Source organism: Crinia signifera, chromosome 1 (genome assembly GCF_055691185.1).
Source record: "Crinia signifera chromosome 1, ASM5569118v1, whole genome shotgun sequence".
NCBI lineage: Eukaryota > Metazoa > Chordata > Amphibia > Anura > Myobatrachidae > Crinia > Crinia signifera.
In genome coordinates this window covers 110,289,918-110,309,774 of record NC_139217.1, presented here as the reverse complement: position 1 = coordinate 110,309,774, position 19,857 = coordinate 110,289,918, and the positions used below count along the sequence as shown (strand labels likewise).

At 40.6% G+C, this 19,857-nt stretch overlaps 1 protein-coding gene across 3 annotated transcripts in view; it reads left to right on the top strand.

Moving 5' to 3' along the window:
- The window catches only part of NR3C2 (nuclear receptor subfamily 3 group C member 2), a 288,702-nt gene that overhangs the window by 153,058 nt on the left and 115,787 nt on the right, over positions 1 to 19,857 (top strand). For 2 of the 3 annotated variants that reach the window (XM_083171434.1, XM_083171441.1), the window contains exon 3: positions 3,880 to 4,031. In XM_083171434.1, coding sequence (XP_083027560.1) covers positions 3,880 to 4,031 — 152 coding nt within the window. The remainder of the gene's footprint in view (positions 1 to 3,879; positions 4,032 to 19,857) is intronic. The other variant, XM_083171448.1, reaches the window with a different exon arrangement.

Genomic DNA, 19,857 nt, shown 5'->3' with positions numbered 1-19,857 from the left:
GTCATGAAAGTAGTACAATTATTTTTTGATGCTAATCTCTTGTCAATAGTTGTTAATAAACAGAGTGCTTGGAGTCCTATTTGGAGTCCTATTATGCTTACTCTCTTGGAATGGGCATCTCCTAAATTTCCTGGAGCTTTCCCAGGCTCCAGGAGAGTAGACCATTGCAGGAAAGATGATGCAATTCTACTTCCTGCTGTGCAGCCCTGCAAACAGTGACATTGTACAGCAGGAGTGCTCTGCTCCACACTCCACTTTATTATTTTAGTTCCATGTGCAGCATTATTTAAAAGGTAACTGCGGTATTAAATACGTGATGTGGTGATTACTAATCTACAAGCATTAGGTCGACCGTCAGTCACTAAGTCGACACATGAAATGGGTCTACGTGGTAATTTGGTCAACAAGAAAAGATCGACATGAGTTTTTATGTGTGTTTTTTTTTGTATTTTTAAAAAGATGGTTTTTCCATACTTTACTATCCAAGTGGGCATAGAGCGAGAATAGTACATGCCCTGAAACATAGCGAGCGAAGTGGTACACTTATACAATATCCATGTCGACTTAGGCCGACATAAACAACAAAAAAACATAAAAAACTCATGTTAACATTTTCCATGTCGACCTAATGCTTTTGTCGACCAATGACCATGTCGACATAATGCATGTATCAACCTAATGACTGTCGAATGACCCATATCCATTAAATACATGCATTTTGTACTATTTCATAATCATTCCTGACTGATTTCCTGTTTTTTTGCTTCTATTGTCTCTGTTATGTAACAACAGTGAGAGGCTTTTAGCAAAGCAATCATATGGTGATCCTCCCTGTGGAAGTGTGCTTGCCCTAGACTTGCTCGGTAGCAATTAGCTGTTCTTTTTAATGAGACATGTGTAGTAAGCTAGACTCCCTGAATACTGCCATCTACAACCAACACAGAAAGACCTGTGTTTTGTAATATGCTGTAACCTGCTCTACAAGTTTCCCGATACACTTGGAAGGTCGGCAGTGACTAGAATAATCAGTGAAAGTGTGCATTTCTTAAGACATTCAGGCAATTAAAATGTCCAAGGAGACTTATTCAACACACTTAAGATGTGCTTGTTTATTCATCCAAGTCTTGGACACCGCTTTCACCCACTTTATTTGTGTTAGGTAATGTTTATGGTGCAATTAAAGCATAATGCATAATTACAAAGAATTGTAGTTATTTTGCTGACCAATCACAGGCGAGCCCATTGAGTTGCTTACCGTGGATATTTTGTTGCACGGTCCAGACCTCTATAGTCTGAATTCTGTTCATTTTATTATGTCGACAGCTATGGTCAAGTGAAGTGATTGGGAATTTATCTGACAGCATGTTGCAGACGTGGTGCAAGAAAATTTAATTTCAAGCCATCTGTGAATCCATGTTGTGTAAGGAACAGCTTTCTTGAACAGACTGACTGAATTTAAAGTTAAAGTGTACAGTTTTAATATTGTCACAAAAAAATAATAGCATTTTCTATTGACACATAAAGGCAATGTTGGAATTCTAGCTTATTTGTAGTAAGGATTATCTGCAAATGTATGTGCTTGTGAGTCTGAATCAGGAGCCTACAGTATTTATCTTTATAGCACCTGGAAGTCTTTTTATTGTGGCAATATGATATTTTATTGCTGCCATTTAGAAATATTCAGCTGTCCCTGCAATACTGTCCCAGTTTTGTTAAGGGGTAAATTCTTCACCGAATCCTTGATACTGTAAATGTATGAAATTGATCAAATGTATTTCATGGATGTAAAACATATATAATTTTTAAACTTTTATCAGGGCCAGATGTATCATACTTCAAAAAGTGATATAATAGAAAGTGAGAAACATCCAGCCAATCAGCTCCTGTCTGCTTGGTACAGGTTGGGTTTTAAAACAGAGAGGCAGGAGCTGATTGGATGGTGGTTTATCACTCTCCACTACAGTATATCACTTTTTTAAGCTTAGTACATCTGGCCTGAAGGAGTAGGTGTATGAAACAGTGAGGAGGGAGGAGAAGTGATATAGTGCCTGGTACTTTATCACCAGCCAATCAGCTCCTGATTGTTAAGTTACAGGCTGGGTTTAAAAAGTCACAGTCAGAAGCTGATTGGACAGTGATTAAGTACCAGGCACTTTATCACTTCTCCTCCCTTATCACTGCTTCTTACATCTACCTCTAAATGAGATAAATGTTTTATTCAAGGAGGTAGTGTTACCTGTTGTTGCTGTACTTGGAAATCGTCTTTCAGATTGTGATTTCTAAGGTCAGGATTGTCACCAGCGATAGTTCTGTTATTACTGCAGGTAACGCTAACCCCTAACATGCCTTTTCACTCCTTAATAAATATATATGTGTGTGTGTGTGTGTGTGTGTGTGTGTGTGGGTATATGTATTAGTGTGTATATGTATTTATTATATAAGAATAGGCATCAAAGCTTCAATTCAAATGGCTAATATAAGCAGCAAACACCTTTAATCATAAATGAATGATACTTTACAGCTCCTGGGTATGTCCCAAAGTACCTTGACGGCTGTTTCGGCACACAAGTGCCTTTCTTAAAAGGGTGGCGTGGGTTAAGGTATTTATATATATATGTATGTATGTGTATGTATATATATATATATATATATATATATATATATTATGTAAATCTAGTATATATTTTTGCATTGTTCATAAAAGTATATTTTTCTCTGCAATTTTTAAATACTAAAATCAATTTAATGTAAGTTCAAAACTGTGTTGTGAACCTGGCAAATGAGATTTATACATTAGATATAGGTTCTCTATTTGGGCACTACTTGGAAACTGCAGCATTATAATTGTGTCCCTTTTGGATCAAACTAGCTTATACATTGCCTGGAATATAATTTTCTCTTTGCATATGGCAGTGATGGTGATGTTGCTGCAAACTGGGCATCTAACCAACTCTCCCATGTTCCTCTTCATTACCAACATGCTGTTGAAGGAACAGCAAGACCACTTGTAGGAAGGGAATTCCTTGGTTAATGAAAAGCCTATTTTAATGGGATGAATTCAGTATCCTGGCAGTCAGGATACTGGTGTTCAGTATACAGACGCTGGAATTCTGACTTCCTTCAAAGGACCAGCACAGGATCTTTGAAAGGATTAGGATGCTGGCAGCAGAATACTGACAGCCGGCATCCCAATTGGTGAGTATGCGGAACAGGTTAGGGTCTGGCCTGGGACAGGGGGATTAGATTTAAGCACAAATGTGAGGACTTAAGGTTAGGCTGCAGGAAGGGGGGATACAGTTAGGCCGCATGGTAAGGGGGGTTAGGCACTAGTGGGACAGGAATAGGGGAACAGGCCGGCGGGTGGGTAGTCTACTAGAAGGTATCATTTTGGGGGCTGGGGGGGGGGGGGGGTGTAAATTTACTTTTCTGTAGGGGTTCTCTCATTCAAGATGCTGGCATCAGTTTTCTGATTGGCTCCCTGACCGCTGGTCATCTGTATATATCCCCTTTTTTTTTTTTTTTTTTTTTTTTTTTTTTTTTTTTTTAGTCTTAACATTAAATATGTATATATTTCAATAGTTTTTTTATTGAGTTTTGCATATAATAAGAAATAAAAATGGTACTTATGTAATATCTGGGCTCCCGTTTTTCTTATGAGACCGCGTCCGCTCGCTGCGCTCGCCACACTATATAAAATCATCTCCATGCGTAGTTGTATAGTAGGGGTATGAAAAAATGGGGTTCATTTAACATGGGTTATATATATATAAACATGTTCTGTATATATCCCATTTTAACAAACCATCATTGATACAAAACTTTTCATTGGCATAGTTAACAAATTATTGATAACTAAGAGATTTATTTTCTTTCTTTCAGCTCCGCACTACGGACCATGTCAACTGGGTCCTCAAGACCTTCCAAAGTTTGTCTGGTTTGTGGGGATGAGGCATCTGGGTGCCATTATGGAGTGGTCACTTGTGGAAGTTGCAAAGTCTTCTTTAAAAGAGCAGTGGAAGGTAAATGTTCAAGTGGGTGATTACTTTTTACTATCTTTTCAATGTTTTTGTGTTTTCAGCGCATGATATATGTGTCAACCCATCTCATGTACTGTATAGTCCACTTTGATTGGTTTTGTTGTCCTTATGTGTGATGTGCTTTAATAAATATACTGTAGTAAATATTTAGCATTTTTTCCCCTGCCACTGTTTTTTTGTTTTAAATTTATTGCAATGTTTGAAATAATGCTTAGTGCTAATTTAGCAATGTTTACACAAATTGTGCAATTTTCTAGTAATCATAACACATTATTGCTTTTCTTCCATAGAATTTAAATTGCTTTAATTGTTGATGAAAGGTGTTTTTTTTTTCTAAACAAAGCATATTCAACTCCTTATTTTTTTATTTATTTTTTGCTTTTGTATTGTCGTAGCACAAATTAAATTTTTTGAAATGTTCTGACATTTTTATCTAACGGGCCAATTGCCCATGTCCTTTCTGAACATCGCCATTCCTTATAAAAGTACAAAATGATTATGGGTTACCTTTTATCTTTACTAAAAGCAACCAAGATACTCAAATCCGTTAATATGAAAAGTTTAATTTGCCCATGTTACTCGTGGGCAGCTCTATTTAGAGGCAAATTATCCACAAGGCAACCCAGCTGACTACATAGGGCCCAGCAGATCCCAAGGGGCCCCATAAAAATATCGTGGTCATCCAAAACTTTCCCAGATGAGCACAATGCTCATTTTGGAACGCTACAACAGCGTGATGTCATGACATCACATGTAGCTGTAAACACTCCCAAAATTCATTTTGATAGGCTAAAATATATTTGTAAAGTAAAGCTGGCAGTCAGGTTGGTTACTTTAATTGAGACGCAGATATTAAACCTACCTGCTAGAGCCTGATTCAAATTCGTATGCAGTGCTAATCACGCAGCTGAGCATTAATCTGTTGACTGTGCACGCATCAAGGTAATCGATGCCACCTGCAATCAGCAGCAAAAATAGAGTTGGAGGGAAGAGGGCCCCAAACAAGTATATTGCCTAGGGCCCCATGAAGGCTTAATCCACCTCTAATTCAGAATACCTGTAGGTCTTGCGCAAAAAGTACATTAAAAAAAATATTTGGAATTATTGTAGATGGAGTTTCACTTCTGTGCAATAAAATATAATACTTTGGACATTGCTGACACTTCACAGTTCTACCATCAGCCACCACAAATGTTCAATTACACTTTCTCTGAAGTCATAAGCAAAACTTCACATACAAGGTTCACCACACATTGTTTTGTGAACCTTTGAGCTGCCATAAACTCAAACAAAACACCTCCCAAATGGGTACCTAATGGTCCTCCATTCAGTGTACATTTAATGGAATTTAAGTAAGTTCTAATGCTGATTTTTGCCCATACACTTATCGGTTGCAGATTATTAGATAAACAGTATCTTGATAGACAGTCAGTCACTCCAAAGGGTCGACAGGGTCAAAAGGTGGACAATGCAATAGGTCGACACGGTCAAAATGTCGACATGCGAACGGTTGACACGTGAAAAGGTAGACATGAGGTTTTCTTTCTTTTTTTGGTGTAAATGTCGACAACTGTTAACATGGCCCCTCAGTTACTGTAAAGTGTACCCTTGCTTGGCTTGCTGCACTCGGCACACAATTATATTCTCCCTCTATGCCAGCATGGATGGTGAAGTAAGAACAAGCCTGTTTAATGTGTAATACATTTTGCTTCATATGTCAGAATAATCTTTGAACAATGCGTCTGTATGTGCATATCCACGTTTTATTGTATTTCCAGGAGAACAGGTGTATCTCTTCCTTTTACACTAAATGCAGCGTGTGCCTACGGTTTTTTTTCCTCAGTTCACTCATCACTTCAGCTAATTAATGGTCCAGGCTGATCCAATTAGTGGTGTGCTTCAGGAGCTGTGAGCAAAAGTCCGCAGGAGAGAGGCACACACATGGGCAACACCCATTGATTCTGTAGTTTATGCTGAGTCAGTGAGTTTCCATTCTGTAATGCCCCATTTTAGGTGTGGGTAAAAATCTATTTAATTGAATAGCCTTTTCCCGCACCGGACAGTTACTAGCCAGTGGGGTGGTGGTCTACAGCATGGTGCCAGCAGGAGCCGGGACAACCTACCCTGAACGATGATGGTGGGAGACTTGACAAATGGGGCCAGTCAGAATGCAGAGAAGTAATACTTTGCACTTTGTATTAGTGTTGATATCGACTTAAGCTAAATGCTCAGTCTTAAAGTTTTGGGCGGGCATGAACTTTTATTGAGTGTTTGTGTCTTTCATTACTAAATATTAGTTGCAATAATAATGTGGCTGCAATGAACATTTGGTCTAAATTTGAGATAACATTTCTTGGAGAATTGTTTTCTTTTTTTCTGCTTCTAACACACAACTGCCGTATTGAGCTACATCTTACTGATAAAAGCTAGGAACCCAGTCAGCCAAGCCAATTAGCTGAGCACTTAATCGTTACAGGACCCTCTAGCAATTATAGGCTTGTAAAGGCAGAACAAAATGGATGTACAAATAAATAAAACACTACAATCCAAAGGTTCCCAACACGATGTCGGCAGTCAGTTATGCTTTGGAAAGAGATAAGACAATATAAATAAGCCAGTCTGTGATGACAATCCATCTGCAGGACATTATAATCACATAAACCCTAGGGTTCTGAAGTAATTTTGAGGAGCTCTTCTAAGTTTTGGACCATTGGTATAACTAGCTAAATCCATACAAAACACTTGCACCTGAAGTATGTATTGTGGTACCCCTTGGTAAAATACATTTTACAGGAAAAATAGTCAAGATAGACTTACCTTGTCCCGCCTGCCAAGCGCCGAAAAGGGGGCCTGACAAATCATCGAGCTGTGGCCGGGAGCTCGACAATTCCCGACCGTTCTTGGCCGAACGTGCCCGACTGCTTGTAAAGTTGGGCACGTTCTGCCGAGATCTCTGTTCAATGCTGTCGAAGACCGCATTGAATAGCACCCTGCCGCTATTTCCCCCATCGGGAATAGCGGACGGGAGATTGAATACCTCCTACAGTGTTCAGATGCATGCACTCCCGATGCCGCAAGGCCACAAATTTAAACCACATACATTTGAATACTGTGTGAATTCAACTAACTTGCTATACGAATTTACTATACTGTATACTCAAAATCGATAGCAAATATCGCTCTGTGTGTACACAGCTTTGCATGGCATTCCTGCTACAGAGAGGAGTAAAGCAGCATGATTGCCATACGTAGCGGAGTATAAATACCTGTAACATAGTTTCATAATTTATGTAAAGTAACACAGAAATGCATATTCTATAGAGGCCTATGGATGATACAGGTCGAGTATCCCGTATCCGAATATCCGTTATCCGAATTATTCCGAAATACGGACATTCCAGAAAGTGAAAAAATTTTTTTTTTTTGCTAGAAACTCACTGGGGACATTTGTAACAGCATCACTGGGGACATGATATGTAACTGGCACTATATATGTACAAGACAATGATTGCTTGGCATTCAAATTCAGTGCTGAGATAGTACACACATTTTGTTTCACGTTTTGAAACCTTGTTTTTTGAACAATTAAAATATATTTGTGTGTATTTTATGTGGTAATAAAATATATTTGTGTGTATATTATGTGTTTATACAGCATTAATGCAAGATACTTCAAAATACATCATTGAAATATTAAAATATTCTGAAATACGGAATAATCCGTTATCCAAAATTCTCCTGGTCCCGAGCATTTTGGATACGGGATACTCAACCTGTAATGTGATGCTCCTGAAACCATTGGCAACTATATGTTCTCTGGATGGGGGCATTGTCATCCTAGACCTTGTTCACAATCAAAGCTACAAAATAGAATCAAGGCAATGTAGCATTGAGTAGTGAATGGCATTGACCTTTGCTTTTAATGGAATTATTAAATCATACAGAAAAATTTGTTAATAATCATTTCACTGTTAATTAAACACAAGTTGTCAGGGCTGTAGAGATCCTTAGGTTAGTGTCAGGAATGTACTCCTCGGTTTCTTCTTTGGACTATAAAGCTCATCCATTGCCATTGCAAATTTTTGATTACTAAACTGAATGCAAGACTGCCAGTTCACTTTATGCCAGTAAGGGCTGGTGCTGCCATTATGCAGCTTGGCAGCTGTCTAGAGTGCCCGCCTATTGGGGGGCCCACCGAGGGTGTGAATATTACTGCATGCTGATTATCTAACATCCATGCAGATCTGATGTTATACACTGCTCTCATTGCCATCCCTCCTCCTCTTTTCTCCCCTCCAGTCAGTCTCACCAGTTTTTCACCCCACCTGCAGCTGCTAATGGTTAGGACAGTGTCCTATAAGTGTGTGTGCACTGTGCAGCATAGCCGTTGTCTGAACACACCTCAGAGATCAATACGGCATCAGTCAGTGAAGGAGATAGGCCTGCACAGAGATAGCTGCAGCAGTGGGTTAAGAAAGAGGGGTCTCTGCCGATTGCTTGTTGTAACCTCAGACTTGCTCTTCATATGCTGGTGTACAGGTGATGCTGCAGCAGTCAGTGTAAAATTGATCATTTTTATTAGGGAAGGTACGGCTGCTCTTATCTTATCTGGATAAACACCTGAACAGCTCTACTGCCCAGTCGGAGTGGACAGTACCATTGTTTTGTGAGTTTTGCTAGATTTTTCCTCCCCATGGGTACCTGCTCTCTGTGTCTGCCCACACCACTCCACACCAAGGACACTTACTTTAAGAAGTGATTGTTTGTATACTTCTCCCACCAGTTTTAAATGACTCTTCTAAATGGCTGGAGTAACCTATAGTTCTTTATTATAATGGCATTTATATGATCTTGTAAATTGACAGTGAGGATATGTGTTAATTTTTTGTTGCTATCTATGGGGCCAATTAAATTCAGCACGCTGTGAATATTTCCAATAGGACGCTCTCTGAGCTATTCAAATCATTGCACTATTATGCTGCAGAGTGCTGGTACTCTCGTGTGTTTAGTTGCGGGAACTGGCATACTCTTACTAAAGTACCCTGCGGCAATGCCATTTGCTCCACTCCAGGGCACAAAACAGCATGACCTGGTAGAAGGGTGCAAGCAGAAATCCTCTAGCCGGAATTAGCAATGTGCTGATTTGAAGCTTCCTCTTGGCTCTATTCACAATACGCTGAGGCAAATAGACTCTGGGCCTTATTCTGGTCGGTGCGGATTTCGCCGCATGGGGTCGTCCCGCCGATGGTTATCGTCTGCGCATGTGCAGAGGTCACTCTGCGCATGTGCAGGCGATTTCGCCGCACGTATTCTTTACACGCCGCACAGGGGGAGTAGAGGGGCGTGAGGGGCTACTTAGCCTCATTACCCTATGCATACGCCCCGCGTTTCATGGGCGTTCCCATGCAAACGCGGGGCGTATGCATGGTAATGAAGCCGTGACGCGTGTGTAGGGGGCGGGCATCTGACATCACCGGATGTCAGCTGCCCGCCCCCATACATGATTTCACACGGACAAGTGTCCGTGTGGTCTTGGGTGGCGGGACCTAGTGGAGCGTGCGGCCCTGCATTCGATGTTCGGCGACCATCGAATGCAGGGGCTGCTCCCAAGACGGAGGAGGCGTATCCCCGTCCACTTTCATGCGGATCGCCACATATCCGCGTACGGACGGAGGTGGCGATCCGTATGGAAGGCGGGGATTCGCCTGCACGGTCGTGGCCGCATATTCTGATCGGGCCGCACCGATCAGAATAAGGCCCTCTGTGAGGGAAATTTTACTAAGATGCGAGTTCTATTTCACATGGGATGTTGCTATGGGTAACCAATCAGAATCTACTTCTTATATAGTTAAGCTAGTTTCAATTATTACAAATGTGTACAGCAATTTTCGAAATAGCAATTATAACAGGTACCATTTTGTAGTACAGGTTGAGTATCCCGTATCCAAAATGCTCGGAACCAGGAGAATTTTGGATAACGGATTATTCCGTATTTTGGAATATATTAATATTTCAATGATGTATTTTGAAGTATCTTGCATTCATGCTGTATAAACACATAAAATAAACACAAATATATTTTATTACCACATAAAATACACACAAATATATTTTATTTGTTCAAAAAACAAGGTTTCAAAACCTGAAACAAAATTTGTGTACTATCTCAGATATTGAATTTGAATGCCAAGCAATCATTTTCTTGTACATATATAGTGCCAGTTACATATCATGTCCTCAGTAGTGCTGTTATAGATGTCCCCAGTGAGTTTTTAGCTACACAAATTTTTTTTTCCACTTTCTGGAAAGTATGGTTTTCGGAATAATTCGGATAACGGATATTCGGATATGGGATACTCAACCTCTATATAAATAGATAATGGCTTTGGAGTGGCACTCTAACCCACCCCCACCCCTCACCACTTCAGTTTGCACTTTTACTCTCAGAGATCTGTCAAATGAAATAAGAGGTGTATATACGCACTAATTAGCATTAAACATATGATTGTTGTAAGTAATATTTAAATTCTATTAAAAGATATCTGATTAAATCAAGTAAATGATAAACAGTGCTGCAGAAACCTCACATATCAAGGTTGAGCTACTACTTACAATGTATTGATCATAGTCCATTCTAGTTCCAGTGTACAGACTATTGGGTTAGTGCCAGAGCAACAAAATTCTTACATCAGCTTATACAGTAAATATAGCCTGGAAATGTAGCCTGCTGACTGCAAAACAATCCAATGTCTAATGGGACTGGTAATTCAGTTCATGGATGTATTATTGTTCTACGTGGCACTTGAACTATCTGTCCCTATGTATGCATCTCCAATATTTAGCAACAGGTTCTAGGACAAAGTCCCCATTTCTAGACATGGCAAATGGTCAGCTGCTGCAGTGTAAATAAAGCAATACTGATTTAAATCTTATCCTGAGCAGTTTCATCAGTGGATGAAACGGTTTGTCTTCATATCTTCGGTAAGGTGAATTGATAAGAAAAGCCAAAAGAGGGTGTGTTGTCATATGTTCACATGAAAATTTAGACATGGTCCTAACGTCAGCACATTGACTATGTCAACATTTATCACGTGGACACTGATGAAATTTCAACGTAAACGAATGTTGACCTATCATGCTCCCATGACTGCAGCAGCTCCAGCTGAATCTTCACGGGTCACGTTAACTGTTCAATTCCAGCGGATTCATCTGATGTGGTGTCATTCCCGTTGAGTATTCCTGCCTTAACTCTAATCTTTTGACCTCATTATATGGCCTACAGCAGGGGTGGGGAACCTTTTTTGAGCCAAGGGCCATTTGGGTACTTATGTATTATCTGGGCTCCCATGTTAAATGCACCCCATTTTTTCATACCCCTACTATCCAACTACGCATGGAGTTAATTTTATATAGTGTGGTGAGCGCAGCAAGCCACCGTGCCCGAAGCGTGGCGAGCGCACGCGGTCTCATAAGAAACACGGGAGCCCAGATATTACATAAGTACCGCCATTTGTAATGGGGAAAAATCCTTTGGGGGCCATATATGAAAATGCCACTTACATATTGCCCTGCTGTAGCCCTCCCATGCTCCGTCAGCTGCCGCTGAATAGGACTCCCCCGTACTTGACTCCCGGCCAAACCGCCGGGTGGGGGGGCGGGCCACTCAGACTGGGTACGGGGGCCATAGATTCTCCACCTCTGGCCTACAGTAACGCTAACCGCCCCCTTGTGGTTAACCCCACAGGCTAACTTATGTCAACAGTTCCCATACATAGTGACAATACTGTCCTTTTACATGTTCATCTTATTAATGACCAGCTAAACACTACATCCCTTCAAATAGGTTATGGTTACTTACAGCATTTAAGTTGTGATCAACCCATAATTTCCACCGTTGTTGTTCATCTAATGAAGGATTAATGACGATGTGGTGCTGGGGTAATGAATAATTGTGTTATATCACTCACTCCTTGCTTTTTAGCTGCAAGTGCCTATTTTACATTATTTTAATTGACTATGTGAAAGAATGCACAGTGGTCTGATAGCATACAGTGAGTGATTCATATTGAACAGATGAAAGACTTCTCACTTCAAGGAAAATTTAATGAGAGAATGTGGTTGGAAGCATTTAATTGATTTGGTATTTCCTCCCTTGCTTCTAAATGCCAAAGAAATGCATCTAAATTTCTATGCAAATGTTATGGCTTTCCAAGAAACACATCCCATACTGTTATATTCTGAGGCAACTGTGGTATGTCAATGGTGTTCAATTGATTTGTGCCCAGTCACACCCTCTTGTGTTAGTGAGAGTAGAAAATGAAATGTTGCATGGTCTTAGGTTGTTATTAAGGGAGAAATGCAGCCACACTTCTGACCTAACATGTGACACTTGGAGAACGCTTTAATTTCCAGTATGACGTTTACTAATCGCTTTGAGCTAATTATTACTAATATTGGTGGAAATTTTGAGGTAAATAAATTGATTTGGTTCCGCCCCGTCTGACACCCACCATTCTGCTTGCCCGCGAAGGTATCACATCCATCCCCCTGCGGCATGTGACCCCCTACCTCCCCACCCCCCTCTAGTTATGGCCCTGGCCAAGCATTGATACAGGCCTCTAGAATACACAATCATTTGTGACATGATGCTATGTCAAACATACATCTTTAAGCCCTGTACACCCATACACATAGATTTGTTTTTGATTCGATGTTAGATTCGATTTTCTATTAGATATGGCATTAGATCTTTCCATTCAATTTGGCATTAGATCTGTACTTTTGCATTAGATATCGAATTCTATATCAAATTCGATAGACATTCATGGTACATTGTACACATTTGATTTACTAGATCGAATTCGATTTTTCCTTGGCTGCACAGGAGATTTTTCTGTTTGATTTTGTGAAAATTGAATCGAATGTAGATTGAAAGTGACACAAAAACCATTCGATTTCATTTTGGATTCGATTTCATTTTGCTTCTATAAGCAAAATCGAATCGAAAATCTGGAAAAATCGATGCATGTGTACAGGGCTTTATTGAGTGTCAAAGTAACCGGCTTCTGAGTCTCTCTTATATAAGTGCAGGATGACCAGCATATACTCTATCAGTGAAGCTTGTGCACAAGTTTGTGCAGTGCTGTGTTATACAGGACATACCAACCACTATTATTTAACAAGACTTTTCTGCACCATCCTCATATTACAACCATTACTTAGGATAGTGCAACCCCCCAAAAAATAAAAAAATACGTTCGCTGGCATCCACCTTTATCACAGCTAGAATGGTTAGAATCTTCACCGATTTTATTTTAATTTGCTCAACCAGTTTATGCAATACTTTGGGCCTGATTCAGACCGGTTAGCAAGGCTGCAATTTTTGAAGAAGGCCAAAACCATGCTGCACTGCAGGTGGGGCATATGTAACATGTGCAGAGAGTCAGATTTGGGACAGTTATTTTGTTTCTCTGCAGGGTAAATACTGGCTGCTTTATTACACTGCAATTTAGATTTCAGTTTCAACACACCCAACCCAAATTTAACTCTCTCTGCACATTAAATCTGCCCCACCTGCAGTGCAGCATGGTATTGTCCATTTGCAAAAATTGCAGCCTTGCACTTATGCTTACAAATGGGGCAGTTTAAACTCAATTTCTTACACAGTTGTCGGTTTCACAAATACAGTACACTGCTTTCAGTAATCAGCTGCTCTTTTAAATCTACTCCATTGTCAGAAAGGAAGCAGCTTCAGACCATTTGGATGGTGGGGTGTCTGATGGCCAAAGTTTTCATAGGTGGAATGGATGATAAAGGGGCTAGTGCGATATACACGCGATTTGGCTACATTTTATGCGATTGCAGCAATCGCATAAAAAGTGTCCAAATTGCATGTATTTTATAGCAAGTCCTATGTGATGCGTGGTATCGCATCGGAGCTACTAGGTTGCACATGCTGCACATAGGATACTGTATGTTGGATCACATTCCATACTTTGTATGCAAAAAGGACCACATACGGTGTATTGTATGTGATTCTGCCCCGGGAAGCTGCTGGGCAGTTCAAGGGGGATTGTGTAATGCTGTGTACACTTGGTGAGATTTGACTGTAGATTTTGACTATATAGTCAAAATCGCATGCAGATCGCACAGGTTTTTTTTACCTTGCGTTCCCGGGACAGCACAAATCGAAACTGATAGACAGGGCAGCAATGACTATATAGTGCAAATCGAATGTAGATTGTATGAATAGTATGTAAATAGTACAGAGTTAGCAAAGACTGCATAGCAATCGAATCTTAAGTCGAATAGCAAGGGAATCTCACCGTGTGTACACACCATTAGACTTCTCTCCGTGGAGAAGTCGCACAAGTGTATTGTCAGCCATAGAAACATGAGCTTTCCAACGACTTAACAAATCTTTACTTTCTACCTATTATATGAAGTTATTAAATTGTGCTTATGTTACTCCCAAATTATGTTTTTTTAATGGGTATCTCTTCTGATTCTGTTTGTTTCAAGTACCATGCTCCAGAGGCAGACCTTTACCACTGTATTTGGAACTGCCCATAACTCAATAAATTCTGGTCTGCTATTCATTCCTATATTTGAGATACAGATGTAGCGGGATTCATCTTTGCAGGTGATGGCGATGGCGTCGCCATCCCCTGCCCCGCCGCCATCTGTATGCTGGAAGGGGACGCGCGCGCATGAGGTGCGCGCGCGCGTCCCCTTCCGACGGTGCTGCCCTAGGTCGCCCGTGCCCACACCGGGCGACCGCACACCCCCCCCAGCCTCCTCGGGTCCCCCCCAGCACTAGCGAGCGGGAGGCGGACAGTATTGCGTCCGCCTCGCCGCCCGGATACTGAGACGCGCGTGCGTGGGGGACGCACGCGCGTCTCAGTCAGATGGAGCACCGTGTTGCTGGCGGATCGCCAGCAGCATGCTGCTGGCGGTTCGCCAGCAAAGATAAAACCGGCCCCATCTGTACTCTAGACCAGTGGTTCCCTACCCTGGTCCTCAAGTACCCCCAACAGTGCATGTTTTGCAGGTCTCCACACAGAATCACAAGTGCTATAATTAGCTCCACCTGTGGATCTTTTCAAATGTGCCTAAATACTGAGTGCACCTGCCGGGTGACCTGGAAAACGTGCACTGTTGGGGGTACTTGAGGACCAGGGTTGGGAACCACTGCTCTAGACATAACCAAAAATATTTCCCCTGAAAGGGCCCTTTATGATATATACACCCGAGCTCCCAGCAGACTAGACGTCCTCTGGGGCATTGCATTTTATTGTTATATATAAGTTGTGGGAGGAAAGAAAACTATCCATTCACAGTGAGTTTTATCTGAAACACTAACTTAAATTTATTGGTGCCCCACGTTTCTTATTTGTTTCATATGGATAAGCTCAAAATGCCACTCAACAAAACAAGTTTTTTGCAATATGGCTGCCATATGTCTCTACTCTGCCCTCTTCAGTGGACACACTTTGGTAGGCAGTAATATTAACCACATGGTCTGATCTGGAAATATTTCAACTGGCAATCCTCCATTTTCTATACCCCTTTGTATGCATCTCTAGAACAGATGGGTTTTTAGCAGCTCTTTAACTCCATTCATATCTTTTAAACAGTCTAATACCAATATATATATTTATCTTGCTCATAAACTATTGTTTCCGCTTTAAGATACGGTACATATTGTATGTTGTTTACCTTTTGTAACCCCTGTGCAGTTCTCCAATAAACTATTTTGAAAAGAAAAAAACATGAATTACATTTTTAATTATCCTTTTTATAGATTTATTTTTCATTCCTATACATTGTTAGTCAAAAATGTAAAAGGATGTTTTTGCATCATATTTTACAATATAGTGTAAATAATACTTGTACACCCTTAAAAACGTATTATTTATCACCTTGGCCTCCATCTGCATTCTTCTGTTCAAACTCTGAAACAAGTTTTAATTAATGTGGACTTATAATGTCGCTAACAATGCGCATCCTCAGTGACATCATCCATTAGGAGATATTGCTAGTGAGGGCCACCATCGGCACTTGTGTATGCACTTGTCGATTTTGGTTCCCCATTGTGTATTATGTTGTTGGGTACACACATACATTTACACTGAAAGCAATATGAAAAATCTTGAAATGAAGGAAATAAAAAATATTCTTTGTTACCCGGTTTTAAATTCCCTTTTTTATTGGGGTAATGGAGAATGATAAAAGTAATTACTGAGCTGAGTAAAAGCATTTCATGTTTTTTATTAGCATTTTCCTTGTGTTCACGAAAGGAGCAAGCTCTTGTAAAATAACATAAGTACTGTTTTGTAAACTTGCAGTAAAAATAATTCGACTAGATTAACTGCAGCTAAAATAATTTTAGTATAGTGCAAGCAAATCTACACATAGAAACATGAAATCAGAAAATAATCTAATAGGATACAAGATAATAATCTCTTGACCCATCTAGTCTGCCCTACACACATATACATGCACACTTACACATTAAGGTGATTTTTTTAAATTGATGTCAGGAGCCAATTAACCTACCAGTATATAGTGGGAGGAAACCAGAATACCTGGAGGAAACCCACACAAGCACAGGGAGAATATACAAACTCCACACACAGTTAAGGCCATGGTAGGAAGTCAACCCATGCCCACAGTGCTGTGAGGCAGTAATACTAACCATTACACCACATGTTATACCCTTCTATATCCTTTACAGTCCCATGGTCCATTTGGAATCGCCAGTTTGCACATATCACCTTGGCATCTACTATTTAGAAGTCTTTTGATTGTGAGGTTTCCGGACCAGGGTTTTTTCTTTTAATTTATAGCAATGTCTAAAACCTACTAAAACATATTTAAGCAGCACCTTGTTTTTCTTCATGTTGCCCCGGGCATTGCTTAGTAGTGCTCCTCGTAGTACCTGAAGGAGGAAACATATATGCAAGTATAGTATATTATCTTTACCTGTAAGATTTTTTTATTTTTTCTCTTTAAAATCCATATAGGAGGTTATATAGTAGAACCATGCCTAACTTGGTTAAAATATGAATTTAAAAAGAAAAGGAAAAAGTTTCTTGTTGGATGAACGAGGATAAGTAATTTTTTAGTTGTATGTTTCTGTTCCTCCAGGCAAAACATTATTTATGTTCACAGGTGCACTTTATTTATAAAACATTAAATATGTTTTATTGTAAGTTTATCAAAGTAAATATTTTTAAATTTAACAATTTTATTAGCACGTAGTGCCGTATTCATATTGTACATGTTAAAGGAGAACTTACCCAAATATTACATACATTTATAAAAGTTTAATGCCTGAGAAATTGCCAGGCACTTTGTTATTAGTGGCCGCAACATTCCTACTTTATTTGAAGTTCAATTTATATATGGCTTCTAACAGTCTTAGCTTGACTTGGCTTTGGTATCATGCAATTTTGAGAATTGGGTTGCCGATGCATTTGCAAGTACAAATTATTCAGTCACTTGAAGATATATCGACCTTTATAACATACTTCAAGCTGCAGACAAACTGCCTAAGAAATAAATTGACTTTCTCAGTTAATAGTTAGTGTTCCTTCTAGGAACCAAACGGGGCAGGGCGCTGGAGGGGCGGACCAGGCACGGTGACGGCACATATGGGGTGTGCCCGGGCCGGCGCGTCACAAATGGGGCGTGCCCAGGCCGGCGCGTCACGAATGGGGGTGTGCCCGGGCCGGCGCATCACAAATGGGGGCGTGCCCGGACTGCCGCGTCACCGAAGGAGGCATGCCCGGGCCACCGCGCCACCGAAGGGGGCGTGCCCGGGCCGCCTCATCACCGAAGGGGGCTTGTGCGGCCGTGACTACGTCCCCGAGCTGCCGGGAAAGCGCCGTGCACTGCAAACTATGGCGGCGCTGGGCTTCACCGGTGCACTCCGGCAGGACAGGCAGCAGGCTGTTTTAGCGGGGCACTGCTAGAGGGGCAGGGCGCATTTTGCCCTTTAAAAATCGGGCAGGGCGCAGCGCCCCACTAAAACAGCCTAGCGGGAACACTAATAGTGACGAATAGCTCTTTATGACCACCTTCATTTAAATAAGTTTATAATAGCCTTGTACCCATTAAATCCTAAAATATTTTGAATTTTTTTTTCTGCTTCTTCATGTTGAATCTGACTGATTTCCGGGTATTATGAACTTTCCTCCATGCAGTCTTAACATTTATATAAAGAACTATTAAGCCAACTCGAAGCAAAAGCTTTGAAAGTTCGTTGGGTACTTGTGTATTTTCTGGACTCCCATGTTAAATGCACCCCATTTTTTCATACCCCTACTATCCAACTACGCATGGAGTTGATTTTATATACTGTAGTGTGGCGAGCGCAGCGAGCCACCGTGCCCGAAGCGTGGTAAACGCAGCGAGCCCCGCGAGGGGACGCGGTCTCATAAGAAAAACGGGAGTCCAGATATTACATAAGTACCGTTCGTTGCCTCTGTGAGCGATAAAAAGATGTAGTTTCACTCGCCACCAACAGATGGCAGTGTATATATATATATATATATAAATGATCCTGATCACAAGTATTCAACAGTGGCTTCCTATGGGCTACAGTAGTTCACACTTAAGCAGTGTTGTACTGGAGAATTAATGTCCCACCAGGAGAAGGCAATGGTAGGGACCCATGCTACACATACAGTAGTGGTAGGTTGGGTATTCCTGACTTTTAAACTTTATTCTAGAACTGCACAACTTGTATATTTTGTACATTGGTGTTGTAATGGTTTGGGTTATTAGGGAGGATGACAAATCCTTGGTTTTAACCCTCTTCTGGCTAACAAGATCACACGACCCTGGAATGTTGCTTCTCGTCCGATAATCTTCCACTTGTTGTCTATATGGGATTATGCTAACAAATTTAAATTTGCCTCTAGTCCCCCGTTATCTTAATTCTTCACAAAGCTGACTACCCTCCAAATAAGAACCAGATCTTCTTTTTTTTTTGTGTGTGTGTGGAAAAAGGGAGATTTTTAAATTGTATCATGAAAGATGAAAATATTCTCCAAAATTCTAGTAGAGTCACTTTTTCAATCTCTACAACTCAGACCCTGAAACAGCTCCCCCTAGTATACTTTGCTTGTTGAAGATTCTTCTTTACACAATTCTCATGACTTAAGTAGTAGTTTGTTTATTTATAAGGCGCCACAAAATGTCCGCAGTACCGTACATAGCAAACAAAAAACAAATTACAAGGTAATGTACAGGATGTGTTGATAAAATAGAGCATAAATAGGGGTATAGCTGGTAGTAATAAAATCAGCATCAGTTCTGAAGTAGGTGTCGAAATTTTTCGAGGAGACTGAAGATGAAGTAGAGGAAGGGAAGAACAGGGCAGGAACGCTGGTGAGGGAAAGAGGTAGGGTGAGTACATGAGGAAGGAGGTTGCATGTGATGCGATTTTTTCCGACCCGATCAAAAAATCAGGCGCCCAGATTTTACACAAGTACCCTCTATTCTGTATGGTCCATATTTTCCTCCCTCTAGGTTTCTCTACTTTGCTCTACTGAAACATACAAACAAATGCTCCATATAGTTGCTTGCCTGTTAGATTGCACAGATAAAGAAGTGGGTTGTTTCCAATCAGTCAGTATTTTTTACAGAATCTGATGCTTCTACCGCATGGTGTATATGATTATTATTAGTCACGCTTTTAAATCATTTGACAAAAATATAAATCCCTTGGTTAGCCATTCAAAATGCGCCCTCCCCTTGCATTGTAACCAACTCTAAACCTTAACTGGGCTGTAGGTCTCAAGGTCACATAGCA